The 18578-nt window shown below is 41.5% G+C and overlaps 1 protein-coding gene across 4 annotated transcripts in view; it reads left to right on the forward strand.

Annotated features, from left to right (window-relative positions):
• Positions 1-564: 564 nt before the first annotated feature.
• Positions 565-18578, forward strand: part of ACOT7 (acyl-CoA thioesterase 7) — a 313478-nt gene continuing 295464 nt past the window's right edge. Inside the window, exons 1-2 of one of the 4 annotated variants that reach the window (XM_073561758.1) lie at positions 572-740; positions 11984-12092. In XM_073561758.1, the coding sequence (XP_073417859.1) occupies positions 12040-12092 (53 nt within the window). In that variant the 5' untranslated portion in view covers positions 572-740; positions 11984-12039. Of the gene's footprint in view, positions 741-896; positions 1033-11983; positions 12093-18578 lie in introns of those variants that run through there. The other 3 variants (XM_073561759.1, XM_073561756.1, XM_073561757.1) reach the window with 3 other exon arrangements.

Below are 18578 nucleotides of genomic sequence, written 5' to 3' on the forward strand. Positions count from 1 at the left end.
GCAGCTGCCTGGTCTGCCTGCCGCTAACGCCGGCCCTGTCTCTAACCTTCTGGTGTCCCTGGTGCCGCTTTTGATCACACAGGACGTCATCCGTACGTCCTGCTCATCTCTAGTTGGGACCTGGGGATTATTTTCCGTTCCTTCATTATACAACCTTTAGGTAGCGTCACTATACAACATCCGGCTTCTTGTGTCTGTAAGTGGGGGGAAGGGGGAGTCACGACGTGCCTAGGACAGCATGAACCCCAAATACGGCCCTGGTGACTGCAGACTTATTGATTTGTAATGACAACCCATTTTAGAAAAATCAATTCCAAAGTTTGCAAACATACAAATGCTGTATGTGTTTTACAGATGGATAGATTTACATAAACTTGTATTGGTCCTTGTCATCTGTGCTGCTGGTAAAAGAAAAAGACATAAGATCACCATAGGTATTAATAAGTACGTATAGACTAGGAGTGCACAGCTGCCATGGCTTTGCTGTAAGGGACTAGTATACCCAGCAGGCAGAGGCGTGTCCTCTCATTCATTACAGGAGGGTGCTCAGAGCTGTGTGTGGATGCAGGAGGAGGACCCAGCTTCTGTCATCCAGCCCTCTCCTCCTCCTATACCTCCCCTTCCAGGACCAGCATCCAGGACCGACCAGACACCTTCAGCTGCTGCCAGCCATCATCATCCACCAGAAAAGGCACCATGTCACAGCAGGAGCACCAGCACCCTGCTATCCAGATCAGCAGGTAGAGTCCTGGCCCATACACACAGAGCTGCTGCAGGGAGAGCCGGCCATTCATTGCCTGCAGTGTCTGCAGCACACGTGGGAAGCCGGCACAGGAGTGATGCAATGGAGGGAGGGAGCTGTGACTCTGCAGAAAGCAGTGAGGCCTCCTGTGCTGGAGAGAGAGGAACTAGGGCACAGGTCTCTTGTATTTGAGCGCCCCAACCACCAGGGGACACTGTGCTAATGAGTCAGTGCAGACCTGCAGGGAAGTGGTGCCAGATCTGTTACATAATATCTGCCTGGGGGCACAGGTGTGTTTGCTATTATATTCCAATGCTCATTGTGACACATTGTATAATATTGTGCTCCAGTTTCCATATTTGTATCATGAAGAGCTCAGTTTTGTGAATGACTGCAGGCTTGGCATCCAGGAATGAAGGGGCTGTCTCCTCTGCACAGCCCTCTTCCTAAAAGTGTCATGTGGAGCCGGTAGGGGGTTCCTCACTTGTCCCCTATATGTTGACTTGATGCATACTGTTAGATGATGAGCCCTTCATTAAGATAGTAGTCATGTAATGTTTCATTACAGGGAGGACATGCTGGTGTTCTGCTTCCATCATCGTCCGCAGCTCACACATATCTGATCCTCGGCGATCGGTTAAAATGCTTATTGGAAGTCTTGACACTATTTGGGGATGTTCATATGACTGTATTTTCGGTCCGTGGAAAAAAAACAGACCGTCCCAATTTTATTCAATGGAGGAGCACACTTGTCTTTTTTTTCCTCTGGCCGAATCTGCCTATGAAAAGAATTGCAGCATGCACTAGTTTCCCACTAATTCAAGGCTTAGGTATGTGAAAAAGCAGGGAATGTCATACAGAAACACAGTATAGCATCAGCATCTTACCGATACATTGCGATTTTGTAACATAGGGAAAAAAAGGGGAAAGTGCTCCTTGTGCGGATCAGTAGGGCTATAACAGACATAGGTAAGTGCAGTTGCTCATCTAAAATTGTTGCGCAGACACGGGTTAAGCTTTCTAATGGCCGCAGATGTGCCCTTTGGATCTCGGATGATAGGGGTTCATGAAAAAACTAGTAGAACAACTGAAAAAATACAAATAGTGCTACCAAATGACGGAGACAGAGAGAATAAAACACTTCTGTAACAGAGCTATGCGATTCGTAGCTATTCCAGCTCCTTCCTCAGGCATATAAAAGAGGTTATACCTGAGGAAGGAGCAGGAGCAGCTCCTAGACATGTAGCTCCATTAAAGAAGTGTTTTAGTCTCTATAACTCCGTCATTTGATAGGCCTATTTGTAGCCCAAGTACATTTTTCAACTGTGCCATTATGATGAGTATTTGGCAAGGTTTTGATGTTGCAGATTTTCTGCACCAATAAGCTATATTACTTGTGCTTTTGAGTGGTGTGGTTTTTTTTTTTTAAATCTTGATTTACAGCTTCAGTTTATATTTTCGGTATTTCATTCTTTTAGGCCTTGTTCACACGTCTGTGTTTAAACACGTATGTGGAAAAAAACTGTGTCATCAGTGTTTGGTCTGTGTGTCCGTTTTTGTCATTAGTGTTTGAAAAAAAAAAAAAATTGATAGACCACATATGTGAAACTTGGAAGTGTGAATGAGGCCTAAATACAACTGTTTTGTTTTTAAGGGTATGTGCACACGCTGGGGATTCTGCTGCGGTTCCGCAACATTTTTGGCCCTGCAGATCCGCAGCAGTTCTGCAGACATGGTACAGTACCATGTTATCCTATTGGTTTTCAACACCGCTGTGCCCACGCTGCGTTTTTTTTTCCGCGCGGTTTTGCTGCGGTTTACATACCGCGGCATGTCAATTCTTTCTGCGGATTCCGTAGCGGTTTGGCACCTGTTCCATTGTCCAAGTGTCAAACCGCAGGCAAATCCGCAGGTCACTTTACCTGCGGTTTTACCTGCGGATCCGCGCGGAAAAACCCGCAGGTGAATCCGCAGCGTGTGCACATAGCCTAAAATTTATTGCTTTTCATAACAGTTTATCGATAAGGTCATGTGTAAATTCCAAATTTGACTTCAGATTTTGTATTAGTCTAGCCTGATGAAGAGACCCGAGTAGTCTCGAAAGCTTGCAATGTGTTACCATCTTTTCAGTTAGCCATTAAAAGGTATCAACTACTGAGGACTCTCAATCCTGAACATTTTTCTATCCACTGGCTAACACGGTACAAAGATATACATCTTTCCTGTGTAAATTCCATGCATTTTTAATCCATTTCTGCTAATTGTTAATGAATCAGGCGCCTCTGGCTCCAACACGCCTGCTCATCAAGACTGGAGTTGTTTGCGCCGGATTTGATGAATCAGGGCCAAAGAATTTTTAGAAATAAAGTTAATTTGGAAAAATAATATGATAAAACAAAAAGCATAATTTTTTAATTGTTAAATATAAAATTAAGTTATTTCATTTGTCACATGTTGTACTCCATTGAATAAAACCCAAAAAACAATGATCGAAAAACTGTGAGGAACGCCGGTGGGGGATAGGATTTTGCCTTGCCCCCCATCCACTTAAAAAATTCTGAAGTTATATTGTATATTACACGTTCCCTAAGTTAGTGTTGTTTAAAAATAATAAACTCTCGTGTCTACGGAAAAATGAAATTATGGATTTTAAGATTAATTTTTATTGGAGTTCCAAAAACCGTGCTTTCTTGACAAATTTCAGGACTCCCATACTAATCAATGAAATGAGTCGTAGGTTTTTGGTTGCCTCTCCACTTACTGGGACTCGCGTCTGTAACATAAGTCATTTACAAGACAAAACTAAATGACTTTTTTCTTATTTGGTACAACACTTCTAAATGACATTTTGATTTGGTGCAGAATCTATGCATCTATTTGCGTCTAGAGATTTTAATGAGGTTTGTGAATATCGTATATGTCGATATGTGAATTTTACTTATAGGAATCGTACGTTGCATTTCTTCAAGTAATTATCCTTGTAATGGTATGGCTGTGATGACACAATGTGGACTTTCCACCCAGGACAATCACGTTCAGACACTGTGGTTTGAGTGCACAAATAGCAGTCGTAAATCGTACTTGTGTGGAGTTTATTTTTTTTTAGGAAGATCGATCTTGTGCAATCCTAGATAGTCTTTTAGTCATTATCTTGGTTGTATCAAGCCATCGGGTTGTTAGTCTTCCTCTTCGCCTTGTTCCTTTTGTTCATATCATCCTTCTCCAGTGATTGCTCTCTTTTTATGATGTGTCCAAAGCAGACAAGCCATAACTTGGTGATCCTTGTTTCTAGTGACATGTCTGACTTGATTTGTTTCACAATTGATTTGTTTCTTCTTCTTGCCATCCATGGTATTGATAACATCCTTCTCCAGCACCATGTTTCAAAGGTGTCGATAATTCTCCTGTCTTGTTTCTTTGTGGTCCAGGTTTCGCATCCTTATGTTACTACAGAAAAGACCAAACTATGTACGAGCCATGTCTTAGTCTCCAGTGAAATGTTCTTTGATTTGAAGGCCTTGTCCAGTGACTTCATTGTTCATTTGCCCATAGCTATTCTCCGATGTGGATGTTATACAGCTCACCTTTTTCTGCTTCAGGTGCCACTTTCCACCAGTAGCGTGTCACCTTAAATGAGATTTCAATTTAGGGCTTTCTCTCCAATCTGTTGGGCAGGTTTCACATAACCAACATTGACGGTCCAAGTGGGTTGTCTATCTCCTGATCAAAACTCAGCAGCTTCATTTATGTTTGTGGTTGTTGAGTTTGGGTCAGGAGGTCCGCTGCCGGAGAAGACATCTTGGACTATACGTGAACCGTGAATGTCGGGTGTATGAAACTGGCTTAAGCTAAGGTTTAGACTTGCGACTTGGAGGCCCCATACACATCTATGAAGTATTACATAGACATTCTGCTTAATTTTCTGTGTGCTGTTACTACAGGGAAACTGAACACGTGTTATAGGGTTCCCCATTATAGGGATGACCGTCGTGGGTTCCAAGCAAGCTTATGCTAGTGGGCTCTGTCTAACACAAAAAGAAATAGCATTACCATTAATATGATTTTAATTCTTACTTTTCTGTGTCTCTCTGATAAGCCAGAACATTTGATACTCTGCATTTTAAAGGGATATCACTGTAAATGCATTTTCACCACATTATTTGCTGCACTTTATTTTGTAGAACTGTCGCCCCCTGCCTTCAGTGCTTTGCATTAAGCAGAAGGATTGTTGAAAAAGTTTGGGAGCAGTGAGGCCTCCGTAGCCCACACCAGGGTTGGGAGGGAGAGGATAGTGAGACTATGAGAAGTGTTTGCGTGACAGAGAGAAGGGAGATCAGCCCAGAGGAGGCTTAGAAGAGCAGTAAGTAGTTGGGGGCAATGTGGGATGTGTCGTGGTTCAGTTTAGGTCAGGCCTGTTGACCACATTTGGAATTGTTGTACATGATGGTCTTGCGTTCTTGCAAACTTTTCTCATTGTGCAGAATTTCTCTAAAACAGTAGCTAGCAATGCAGTTATTGATAACCGTTAGAAACATGTGCCCCTCATGCAATACACGGTCTCGCCCCCCCCCCCACCGAGCTCCTTTCTCAGCTTACAGAAATATTTTAAGAATTATTTCTATGGTGAAGGTCATCCCATGGCACAGAGGGCACCACATGTTCTGCCCGATAGAGGCACTGTCTATAGCGAAGTGTTTTATATGATCTGAAATGATCGTATAGTGTAAGCACACGCTCCGGAATATTCGACTGTGCCTCATCTGTAGGATTAATCCAATTCCGGGTTTGTCCTTATAGCAATAAATATATGACCATTTTCCGTGTTCAATATTGAACCATAGATATGGTTATCATCAACGTTGCAGGAAAAGTATCTTCTGGTGGATGCCTCAACACATAGTACGTGTGCAGGTATGCAACATTTTAATATGTCGTTTTATTAGTCGGAAAATATCACCTTAGAATTCCATTAAAGGGAGAAATCCCGTGAGAAGATCTCATTGGTGCAGTCTGTATCAGCAGATCACCTCTGATTTTGTGAATGGAAAGATACAGTCCACCTCCTATCTGCGCTGCGCTGATGAAACCTGTCCATGTAAGAAAATAGCCAATTAGTCATTTCTAGCCACAACAGTCTGCAAGGAATGTTGTCAGTCTTGAAGCAAATAAATCTTAGCAATCATGGTCTCAGATTTCACCAATATAATCTTCTCACTCAACTTTTAAAGGACAAAAAAGTTTTTAAAAACTTTTAAAGTCAAAGACAAACTTTTCATTATGTACTTATTTTTGCAGTTATATCTTCTACACCCTTGAAATTTTGTAGCAATTTTTCAGTACCAATTTTCACCTGCAAGACACAAGATTAAATGAAAAATCCACATCGAAGTATAACTGCTTTCATTTTAATTTCCTAAACCAATAGTACACATGAAAAAAAGCAGCTTTGTAATATATCTCATCAGAGAAATCTGCTTCTTTCGCCTCCTGGGCTGATTATTCTCAAAATGTTCAATTCATGGGTAAAATATGTATTCAGTGGAGACAGATTTTTACATAAGTGAGATAGGAGATGACAGTTGGTGCTGATGAGGTTCTATGTAGATGGGAGTGAAGTTCGGACCTAGAGCTTAACCCTTCACATCCCTGTCCTGCCTACATAGGACATAACAGTTGCTGCTGATAATCTTCTATGTAGACGGGAGGGGGATGTGAAGGGAGGAGCTCTGCCTCTAGCTCTGAACTTCACTCCCATCTACATAGAATCTCATCAGCGCCAACTGTCATCTCCTTTCTCATTAATGTAAAAACCTGTCTTCACTGAATGAAGATTTTACTTGTGAAATGAAAAAATTAAAATTTAAAGATCAATCCTGGCAGAGAAAGAAGCAGACTTCTTTCATAAAATATATTACAAAGTTGCATAATTTCATGTGCACTATTGATTTATGAAATGAAAACGAACCTTACACTTTAAATTCTAGAATCTTTGATTGCCAACTCCACATTTATATTACCCAGCCGGAGTCATCTAGCGGCTATTGCTGGTGTAAATTGTAAGATGGTTGAAATGTGTGATGAGTCTTTCATAACTATTACCCATCACCGTGACTTCAGGGAGATGATGAACCTGTGAGGCCATTACAATTAATCAAACGATACATATCCACATATTAGTCGCTATCAAGGGACCTGTGAAGTAAGTGCTTCCCCACCGTCCCCATGGGGCACATAATGAGCGGAGTCTACCGAAGGGACTAAGAGCATGTAATGTCATTCACTGTATCACTGTGTGGATAAAGACCTGTGAATAGTGAGTGCAGCTCTGGAGTATAATACAGGATGTAACTCAGGATCAATACAGGATCAGTAATGTATGTACACAGTGACTCCACCAGCAGAATAGTGAGTGCAGCTCTGGAGTATAATACAGGATGTAACTCAGGATCAATACAGGATCAGTAATGTAATGTATGTACACAGTGACTCCACCAGCAGAATAGTGAGTGCAGCTCCGGAGTATAATACAGGATGTAACTCAGGATCAGTACAGGATCAGTAATGTAATGTATGTACACAGTGACTCCACCAGCAGAATAGTGAGTGCAGCTCCGGAGTATAATACAGGATGTAACTCAGGATCAGTACAGGATCAGTAATGTATGTACACAGTGACTGCACCAGCAGAACAGTGAGTGCTGCTCTGGAGTATAATACAGGATGTAACTCAGGATCAATACAGGATCAGTAATGTAATGTATGTACACAGTGACTCCACCAGCAGAATAGTGAGTGCAGCTTCGGAGTATAATACAGGATGTAACTCAGGATCAATACAGGATCAGTAATGTAATGTATGTACACAGTGACTCCACCAGCAGAATAGTGAGTGCAGCTCCGGAGTATAATACAGGATGTAACTCAGGATTAGTACAAGATAAGTAATGTATGTACACAGTGACTGCCCCAGCATAATAGTGAGTGCAGCTCTGGAGTATAATACAGGATATAACTCAGGGTCAGTATAGGATCAGTAATGTAATGTATAAACACAGGGACTGCACCAGCAGAATAGTGAGTGCAGCTCCGGAGTAGAATACAGGATGTAACTCAGGATTAGTACAGAATAAGTAATGTAATGTATGTACACAGTGACTGCACCAGCAGAATAGTGAGTGCAGCTCTGGAGTATAATACAGGATGTAACTCAGGATCAGTACAGGATCAGTAATGTATGTACACAGTGACTCCACCAGCAGAATAGTGAGTGCAGCTCTGGAGTATAATACAGGATGTAACTCAGGATCAATACAGGATCAGTAATGTAATGTATGTACACAGTGACTCCACCAGCAGAATAGTGAGTGCAGCTCTGGAGTATAATACAGGATGTAACTCAGGATCAATACAGGATCAGTAATGTAATGTATGTACACAGTGACTCCACCAGCAGAATAGTGAGTGCAGCTCTGGAGTATAATACAGGATGTAACTCAGGATCAGTACAGGATCAGTAATGTAATGTATGTACACAGTGACTCCACCAGCAGAATAGTGAGTGCAGCTCCGGAGTATAATACAGGATGTAACTCAGGATCAGTACAGGATCAGTAATTTATGTACACAGTGACTGCACCAGCAGAACAGTGAGTGCTGCTCTGGAGTATAATACAGGATGTAACTCAGGATCAATACAGGATCAGTAATGTAATGTATGTACACAGTGACTCCACCAGCAGAATAGTGAGTGCAGCTTCGGAGTATAATACAGGATGTAACTCAGGATCAATACAGGATCAGTAATGTAATGTATGTACACAGTGACTCCACCAGCAGAATAGTGAGTGCAGCTCCGGAGTATAATACAGGATGTAACTCAGGATTAGTACAGAATAAGTAATGTAATGTATGTACACAGTGACTGCACCAGCAGAATAGTGAGTGCAGCTCTGGAGTATAATACAGGATATAACTCAGGGTCAGTATAGGATCAGTAATGTAATGTATGTACACAGTGACTGCACCAGCAGAATAGTGAGTGCAGCTCTGGAGCATAATACAGGATGTAACTCAGGATTAGTACAGAATAAGTAATGTAATGTTTGTATACAGTGACTGCACCAGCAGAATAGTGAGTGCAGCTCTGGAGCATAATACAGGATGTAACTCCGGATTAGTACAGAATAAGTAATGTAATGTTTGTATACAGTGACTGCACCAGCAGAATAGTGAGTGCAGCTCTGGAGTATAATACAGGATATAACTCAGGATCACTAATGTAATGTATGTACACAGTGCCTGCACCAGCAGAATAGTGAGTGCAGCTCTGGAGTATAATACAGGATGCAACTCAGGATCAGTAATGTAATGTATGTACACAGTGACTGCACCAGCAGAATAGTGAGTGCAGCTCTGGAGTATAATACAGGATGTAACTCAGGATCAGTACACGATCAGTAATGTAATGTATGTACACAGTGACTCCACCAGCAGAATAGTGAGTGCAGCTCCGGAGTATAATACAGGATGTAACTCAGGATTAGTACAGGATATGTAATGTAAGTATACAGTGACTGCACCAGCAGAATAGTGAGTGCAGCTCTGGAGCATAATACAGGATGTAACTCAGGATTAGTACAGGATAAGTAATGTATGTATACATTGACTGCACCAGCAGAATAGTGAGTGCAGCTCTGGAGTATAATACAGGATGTAACTCAGGATCAGTACAGGATCAGTAATGTAATGTATGTACAGAATTACTGCACCAGCAGAATAGTGAGTGCAGCTCTGGAGTATAATACAGGATGCAACTCAGTATCAGTAATGTAATGTATGTACACAGTGACTGCACCAGCAGAATAGTGAGTGCAGCTCTGGAGTATAATACAGGATGTAACTCAGGATTAGTACAGAATAAGTAATATAATGTATGTACACAGTGACTGCACCAGCAGAATAGTGAGTGCAGCTCTGGAGTATAATACAGGATGTAACTCAGGATTAGTACAGAATAAGTAATGTAATGTATGTACACGGTGACTGCACCAGCAGAATAGTGAGTGCAGCTCTGGAGTATAATACAGGATGTAACTCAGGTTTAGTACAGAATAAGAACCCAATACCAATGAGTATCGTGGAAGATGATACTGACAGAGTGCCAAGAAGAAATAATATACTGTATACAGCAACACGTGAGGATAGATAAAAACACCTTTATTAATATATAAATGGGTGTACACTTAAATAAAATAAAAAATAATAAAAAGGCATCCCAAATAAATGCGTAATATTGGATTATGATATCCTACAACATAGGGTAAAATGTATACCCATAAGGCAAGGCTCGAAAGGAATATGAAAAAAGAAAATTAAAATAAATATTAATGGAACCTTAATAAATCCCCCAAAAGGAATTGTGTATACAGTGCACCATATAATAATGAATATCCAAAAATTGTGTAAACACAGTATACAAAAAATAATAAATAAAGAATAATAATAACAACAACAGCTGTGCAAATAATGTGTAAAATGAACCGTGCAATAAAAAAAAAAAAATAGTGCAGTGAACAAAAAAAGACACTACGAGAGTGTCACACAATGTGAGAGGGGAAAGAAGTAATGGGAGCGGAAAATAAAATAATACCTAATGAGCCGGAGAATGATGCCTGGGGATGCCTGTGAACGCGCCCCGACTCGCGTTTCGGAATAAAACTTCCTTCGTCAGGGGGAATTACAAGCAGGGAGCTGATGCTTAGGGTAGTGGACGCATCCCTGCTTGTAATTCGGTTACAACATCTGTGGACGCTATACCGGACACCGATATTCTACACTGGGATCCCTCCTTATTAGGACCTGTGTTGGGAATCACTTTATCCTAAAGCTGCTGACCTCCAGGTAATTTCTTTACCTTCCTGTGGACAGTTTCTTCTGTTTATTCCAAACAGTGATTTTTTTATATGCCGCTTATGTATGTGGGTTGGAGTACACCTCGCTATTTTTGATTTTTATGTTCATGTGAAAGTGTCAAGAGGGCGGTACCTTATTCTGAATGTTTCTCTATTTTGTCCTGAACTCAGTTTTCCACCCTTATACTAATGGCGAGTTCATCCTCTATACAGATCTACCTATGAGCGCAGATATTTAAGCCTTTATATATTATCTTTTATTGGACTAATTTTGTGGTATTGTCCTAATATCTTGCTGCTGAGTAGTCTGTAGCGCTGTCTGCTGAGTTATTTATATCTTTAACATTGGGTGCGCAAGACATGCGGATGTATGCGGATGCGTCGTTTCATGCGTCCACCGTCCGCACAAAATGCAACTTGTTACGTTCCCGTGTGGTTGGCGGGTGCGCCAAAACAAGGCATCTGCATACATCCGCATGTCCTGTGTACCCAATGTTAAAGATAGGTATGTAGGACGCATGCAGAAGTAGGCGGACCTAAACGGAAGAAGTGCAGGAGTGGTCGGAGCTTCAGGGAGGAAGTATGCAACGCTAATGTGAACCTAGCCTAACTCGTTTCTTTGGAGTAAGTTACAGGTCTTCTTTAATAGTGTTGTAAGCTCTTCACGGGATAAAGTATTTGGAATTGTTATTCTTACAATGGCCATGCATGAAAAATTTGATTTTGTCACCTATGTTTTGGGTCTACAGATGTTTTTATACTTGCCGTGTATTGCAGTGCAACCTAAAATGAAAACCGTTTGCATACTTTTACCATGCATTGTACTGTAGACCATACTTTTTCACTTTCTATATATTGTAGTGCACACTGATGCTTAGCCCCCTATCCATTACTTAGACTTCCCTAACATTGTAGTGTAGACTGATATGACCATAGTTTGCCGATTCTCCCTGATCATTGCAGTGTGCGTACTTTGCGTAGACTTCCCGTTCATTGTAGTGTCCATGCTTTGCGTAGACTTCCCGTTCATTGTAGTGACCATAGTTTGCTGTCTTTTCCCATTAATTGTAGTGTCCACGCTTTGCGTAGACTTCCCGTTCATTGTAGTGTCCACGCTTTGCGTAGACTTCCCGTTCATTGTAGTGACCATAGTTTGCTGTCTCTTCCTATTAATTGTAGTGTACACACTTTGCGTAGACTTCCCATTCATTGTTGTGAAATGTTACAGCAAGTTAAATATTACTCACCTCATTGGTTGCATTTGATTTCCTGCCTGCATTAGTGCAAAGGTGATATTTCTAGACTGCAAAACGTCTTTCATCTTATTCAGCTCATAGGATTCACCCAAACTCTTGACCGTTCCTTGTGACCACCATACTTTTGGGGATGCGGCTTCCAAGTATTAGACGCCTTTTGGAAGGACTTCTGTTCCACTCCAGGTAAAACCTCTTCATTGAATTCCTCTTGCGCAGTTACTGATCCCAGTGTGAGAAATGCTGAACAAAAGGAGATGGTGCTTGTGTTTCTGCAAATATATAGCTTTCAGGTTTGTGTGTATCACAGTCACAAGTCATCCAGTCATCTGGAGCGATCAGCATGTCATGGGTGTTAGGACTACTGGGCATCGCCAGGGTGAAGTTTTACTTACCGTTCTTATATGGTAAAGTAAGAAGGTATGGTCCCTGCCATGGGATTTTTTTGTGTTGCTGTATGAAGTGTGTATGTGAAATACGCTGCTATGGTGTCCAACCTTTGTATCTCCGGCTGTAGTGAAGGTACAACTCTAAGCCGCTTTGATAGCCATGGTTTCCACAGAAGATTATCTAGACTGCATCAAATGATAGCAAACTCTTACTTTTATGTCTTTATGGGGTTTTAACCTGAGTTACAGATGGGGTGCACAACCGGCGGCCCGGGGGCCACATGCAGCCTACGATGCCCCTCAGTAAAGCCCTGAACTCTTTGCTCACAGCCATGATGGTGTCTGGTCATATGTATTTTTCATGACATGTAGAAGACCGGTGGTGCGTAGAACCATAGGGACAGGTATTTATGAATGGGGTGCCGTTTGGTCATTTATCATATTTTTGACAGAATGGGGAGTCCTCACTCCTGTAGCACAAGATGAGGTGAAAAAATGGCCTTGCAGAATCTTTCTTTATTCATTGTAGTCTGTGGGAGAAGGGAAACTCTTGGCTGCTTCAGCATCTAGATATACTACAATAGAGAGAGCTAAATGTATGGTCTCTTTCTTTCTGGGCTGTAAACCCATGAGAAGGGAACATCTACCTTTCTGTTAGGTGGAAACCCTAAAAATGCACCCATAAGATATTTGTAGCACATAATATCTATATGCAATAAATGGTTCAGACATTAATACTTAGTAATATTGTGGCCCTTGGGGTTGGATCGGGCTCTCATGGTGGGGTGCATCCTCTAAGGCAGGGTTCCCCAACTCCAGTCCTCAAGGCCCACCAACAGGTCATGTTTTCAGGATTTCCCTTGTATTGTACAGGTGATGTAATTATCACCTCGGCAATACTAAGGAAATCCTGAAAACATGACCTGTTGGTGGGCCTTGAGGACTGGAGTTGAGGAACCCTGCTCTAAGCCCAAGGTCCGGGTGGGCACATGGGCATGGGTGCAGCAGCCAGATGGAGCACATGGAACACGGAAATGTAGGATGAAAACTAGAAGTTTAATAAAGTCCTGGAAACCACAGACAGATGGCAGAGTTACTGAACGCCTCGGACAGATAGCAGAGTTACTGAAGTACGTTGGCAAACAGGAGGCATCATGGAGACGCATACAGGTAGCAGACAAAACTCCAGAGTAGCAAGAAAGTCTATTAAAATGCAGCCAGGAAGACGTCCTGAAAACCACAGGAGGACACGTAGAAAAGACCCTAGAAGAACGGGGACAGGTAGCACACAGGACTCTAGAGAAACTAAAAAGTCTGAATGCCTTGGAAGCTGCAGATAGCTGGGAAGACGTTCTGGAAACTGCAGGCAGGTTGATGCTGGAAACTGCAGGCAAGTATGTAACTGAACTGGAAACTGCAGGCAGGTAGATAGCAATACTGGAAATCTCAGCGAAGTGGGTGAAGTCCTCCACAGATGGGTAGAAAGGTTATTGGAAATGGCAGACAAGTAACTCAAGGACTGGAAACAACAGACAAGCAGGAGATGTCCTCATGATTGTGGACTGGAACAGTGCACAGACAACTAAGAGAGCTACTACTAGTCTTGGAGCAATACCAAGACTCAGATGTGTCTCTAGGGAGCATTTCTATAGGTCTTGGAAATTCAATACATGCGGGGGCGTGGCCTAAGCACAGGCGATGTAGGTCACACTTTGTGCAAGCTCCTGAGGTAACCCTCTTATGCTACATTCAACGCAACTTTTTTTTTTTAAATTTTGCTTCCATTCAATTTTATTTTTGTTCATAAATTCATTCTACACGTTTTGAGACGTTTCTCTAGTGAATCGGATAGTCCTGTGATATTTTATCCTGGTTTGAAGATTGCGGCCTGTCAAAATGGCATCAGTTAACTGCTGGACCCTATGAGAGACTGGTAATCTGAAGTAATAAAGACTCCCAGACTACTGGTTTTTCTTTTTAAACATTTTGTTTATTTTTATTGAACACATGTGTGAATTTTTTTACATTTTTAATATAATTTTCTCTTTTGGTGACTTTTTTCTGGCTTGCCTGCTTCCTATGACACCTGAGGGGTTGCTATGGTTACGCCTGTGAGCTGTACTGCTCTGTTATAGGATTTCCTTTAATTTTTATCAAATATTGCCTACTGAGGTATTTGTTGGGACTGCCCCTGGCCTTTTGGGGGGTTTTTGCCTAATTTTGAGTAAGATTGCTCCTGGCATATTTTTTGTGCAGCCCCTGTCATGGACCGTTACAAACGCTGGGGCCCTGCCATTTATTTTTTTCAGTGACGTCACCACTAATTTGGTGTGGTGTCAATTTGTTATGACACCGCCTGGGACCTTCCTTAGGTGTGCCCCTGCCCAACCGGGGGTTTTTTCGCCCCTTTTTGACTGTGTTAACCCTTGGCACGCCCAGGGTGAAGATTGTGATAGGAAAAGCTGCGGGCGCCATTTTCTTTTCATTGCCTAGCCAATAGGTAATCATTTGGGCACATCTTTGAGGAACCTTGTCTAACATACCCACAACTTCCTATTTTACCTTTCTTCAGATCTTAGTAATATAGCTTGACAGAATTAGTCAATTTAATTCAAAATTGCCTACGGCTAAATCTACAGGTGCTTCTAGATTTCAAAGGCAAAATAAAGACACCAAGTCTAATCGTGTTCCTTCTAGGGACTCGGTTGATTTATTGAGTCAGACTAAGTTGCGTTCTCCTATTGAGCGGACGCCCTCGCCATCCTCTCTCGGGACCCTCTCTCCTTCCTCATCCACATATAAGACTTGCTCAGCAGAGTCAGTTGTGTCACATCTCTCTTCAAATGTTCATTCTGAGACCATGGATCTCTCCTCCAGCAAGAGGAAGGGTGCGCAGTCCTCCGCTGCCAATTCCTCAGAGGAGGATGCTAGTTCTTCTTCACCCAGCCCTACTCCAATAAGGCCTAGGCCGAAGCCTGAGGAAATATCTATGCCTTCTTTGTCTTCTGGGGCCTTGCCTGACGCAACTTCCCTTGAGGCGTGTATGAATACTCTAGTTGAAAAACTTCGCGCCAGGTTGCGTCTGGACATGGAAAACCAGACAAAGATTTTCCAAGAGACTCTGGAGCATTTTACTTCAAGGTTGGATAACCATGAGCTTCGGTTGGGTGAATTAGAGAAATCGAATGAGCTATCTCTGAAACACCAGTCTGATTCTAAATCTGAGGTGCATCAGTTAAAGCTTAAATTGGCCGATCTGGAGGACCGTTCCCGTCGTAATAATATCAAGATTAGGGGAATATCGGAGGATTTATTGCCCATTAAGCTCTCTGACTATGTTAAAGGGATTTTTAGGAGAATGATTCCAAATCTATCGGATACGGATCTTATCATTGATCGTATCCATCGCCTCCCCAAACCTCCTTCCATCCCTAAGGACCTACCCAGAGACGTCATACTGAAAATTCATTTCTACCACATTAAAGACAAAATTCAGAATTTGGTAAGAATTAAGGGAGGATTCCCGGATCCATATCAACATCTAAAGTTGTTTTCCAATCTATCTAAAGCGACTATTAAGGGTCGGAAACACTTTCGTTCACTTACCTCCGTTTTGAGGGAGAGCGGCCTTCCTTACAAATGGGGCTTTCCTCTACGCCTCATTTTTAATTTCAAGGGGAAAAAAGCAATTTTTCTTTCCCCTGAGGAAGGGTTCCTCTTTTTGAAATCTCAGGGTGTCATTTCCTCTGTTCCTAAAGTTTCTTCCACAGGTCCAGGACATGTCACTTAAGCCTATTGTAATTTGTGTCTTTGGATTGTCTGATATTATATAATTGATATTGTGCTTTTCTTATACATTTGTTTTCTTTTATATATTCGTTATAGATACTAATGAGGGTTTCCTTAGCCTTGCGCTGTAGAAACTTTTCCCCATCGCAAGAAGGAGAACCACTTTTTTTAGTTTATTTTATTGTTCTTTAAGTGTTGGTTCAATTTTATTTTTGCTTAACACTTCTACTTTCATCAGTAACTGCTCTGTTCTAGTCATTTCCCATCGGGACCACTTTCTTACGCAATGAAAATCAAATTGGTCACGTATAATGTCAGAGGTCTTAATAGCCCTAGGAAACGTTTTTCCATTCGCCATGAAATCAATACTGCCCACCTTGACATTGTATGTCTCCAAGAGACAAAATTCAAATCCAGTTCTCACCCTACCTTTATAGATAAAAATTATCCACATTTTTTTTGAATCCTCTGGGCCCAAGAAAAAGGTGGGAGTGTTCACTCTAATCAGAAATTCCCTTTCATTTGAGTTCATAGAAGAAGTTAAAGATGAGAATGGCCATTACCATATTCTAATTTGTAAGTTAAACAATTCTGTTTATACTATTGTCAATACTTATGTTCCCCTAAAGGGGCAAATCAAATTTTTAAACAAATTGGTCAAAAAAATTAACTCAGTAAGGAAAGGTTCATTGTTATTTTCTGGGGATTTTAACATGGTTCCCAATGGTTCTTTAGATTCCTCCTCCCCAAAGAGGCATAAGACGGAATCTCTCAATACTTGGCTATACGGGAACGAACTTTTTGACACCTTTCGATGCCTGAACTCCACTACTATAGAGTTTAGCCATTTCTCTGATCCCCGTAATTCGGCTTCCAGGATAGATCTGATCGTAACTGATATCTTCTCACTCCCCAAATTTCAGTCAGTTAATATTTTCCCTAAATCGATCTCAGATCATGCCCCTGTCGTTGCTGAGTTCTTGGATGGACCGGCCACCAATAGACAATTCCTCTGGAAGTGTAATTCCTCTCTTCTTCATGTCCCAAATGTAAATTCCGAAATATCCACAGCCATATCTAATTATTTTAAAGAAAATGACTCGGGTCTCACTAATCCCTATTCTTGTTGGAATGCCCATAAGGCAGTTCTGAGAGGACTGCTTGTACAAATTTCCTCTAGAATGAAAAAAAGCTAACAGAAATAAAATAATGAATTTACAAACACTCATTAAAGACAAGCAGTCTTCTCTTGCCGCCAATTCCTCTCCTTGCCCCATTCTAAAAGCGGAACTCTCCAAACTCAGACAAGATCTCAGATCTCTGATCTTCTCATTTTACGATTCGGGGCTTAAAACTTCTAAATTCAAGCAATATTCCAACCTTAATCGTCCCTCCCAGGAATATATCAAATAGGCTTAAAAAGCTCAGATGTAGGAATAGAATCGATGCCATCTCTTCCCCCAAAGGAATACTCTTATCTCATCCCCAAGAAATAGCTAATTTATTTGCCAAATTCTTCCATGATCTATATAATATTAATCAAAATTCCCCTCAGCTCCAGCCAAGTCAATTGGATGTCCAATCTTTTTTATCATCAGTAAACCTTCCCAAATTAGATGATACAGATATAGACTTCCTTTCTTCACCATTTTCTGAAAAAGGAATCTTAGACACCATAAAACAGTTAAAAACTTTCAAAGCCCCTGGTCCAGACGGCTTTACCAATGTCTACTATAAAACTTTTGGTCCACTTTTAGCTCCCCACCTCACAAAAATATTTAATTCTGCCTCTGAATCAGGTAATTTCCCAAATGAAATGCTTGAAGCCACAATAATCCTCATACCCAAATCTAACTCAGACCATACCCAAATGAAAAATTTCCGTCCCATCTCCCTGATAAATACTGATGTTAAAATATATTCTAAAATATTAGCAAACAGATTAAGTCAGTTTCTTCCAAAGCTCATAGCAAACGGTCAAATAGGTTTTATTCTTAATAGGCAGTCAGTTGACGGCACGAGAAGATTAATAAATCTAATTAAGGCTATGTGCGCACGTAGTGTTTTATTCCGGACACTAAAAACCGGACTCCTTCCCAGAAATCACGCGTTTTTTTCAGCGCGATTTCACTGCGATTATGTTCGCGATTTTGCCGCAATTTTCGCGTGCGATATTCAAGCACTTTCCAAGCGATTTGAAGCATCGCTTGGAAAGTGATTGACAGGTTGGTCACACTCGTCAAACATAGTGTTTGACAAGTGTGACCAGGTTTTTACTATTGAGGCCGCCTATGCGGCATCAATAGTAGAAGATAGAATGTAAAAAATAATAAAAAAATAAAAAATCGGGTATATTTACCTTCCGACGTCCCGCGCTGCATTCCCGGGCCTCAGCGTTCCCAGTAATGCCTTGCGAGACCTGTGATAACGTTGGTCTCGCGTTACTATAGCGATCTCACGAGACCACGTCATCACAGGACCTTGCCGCAAGGCA

Source organism: Dendrobates tinctorius, unplaced genomic scaffold (genome assembly GCF_039654945.1).
Source record: "Dendrobates tinctorius isolate UK_male_01 unplaced genomic scaffold, ASM3965494v1 ptg000326l, whole genome shotgun sequence".
In the NCBI taxonomy this organism is placed as follows: Eukaryota; Metazoa; Chordata; class Amphibia; order Anura; family Dendrobatidae; genus Dendrobates; species Dendrobates tinctorius.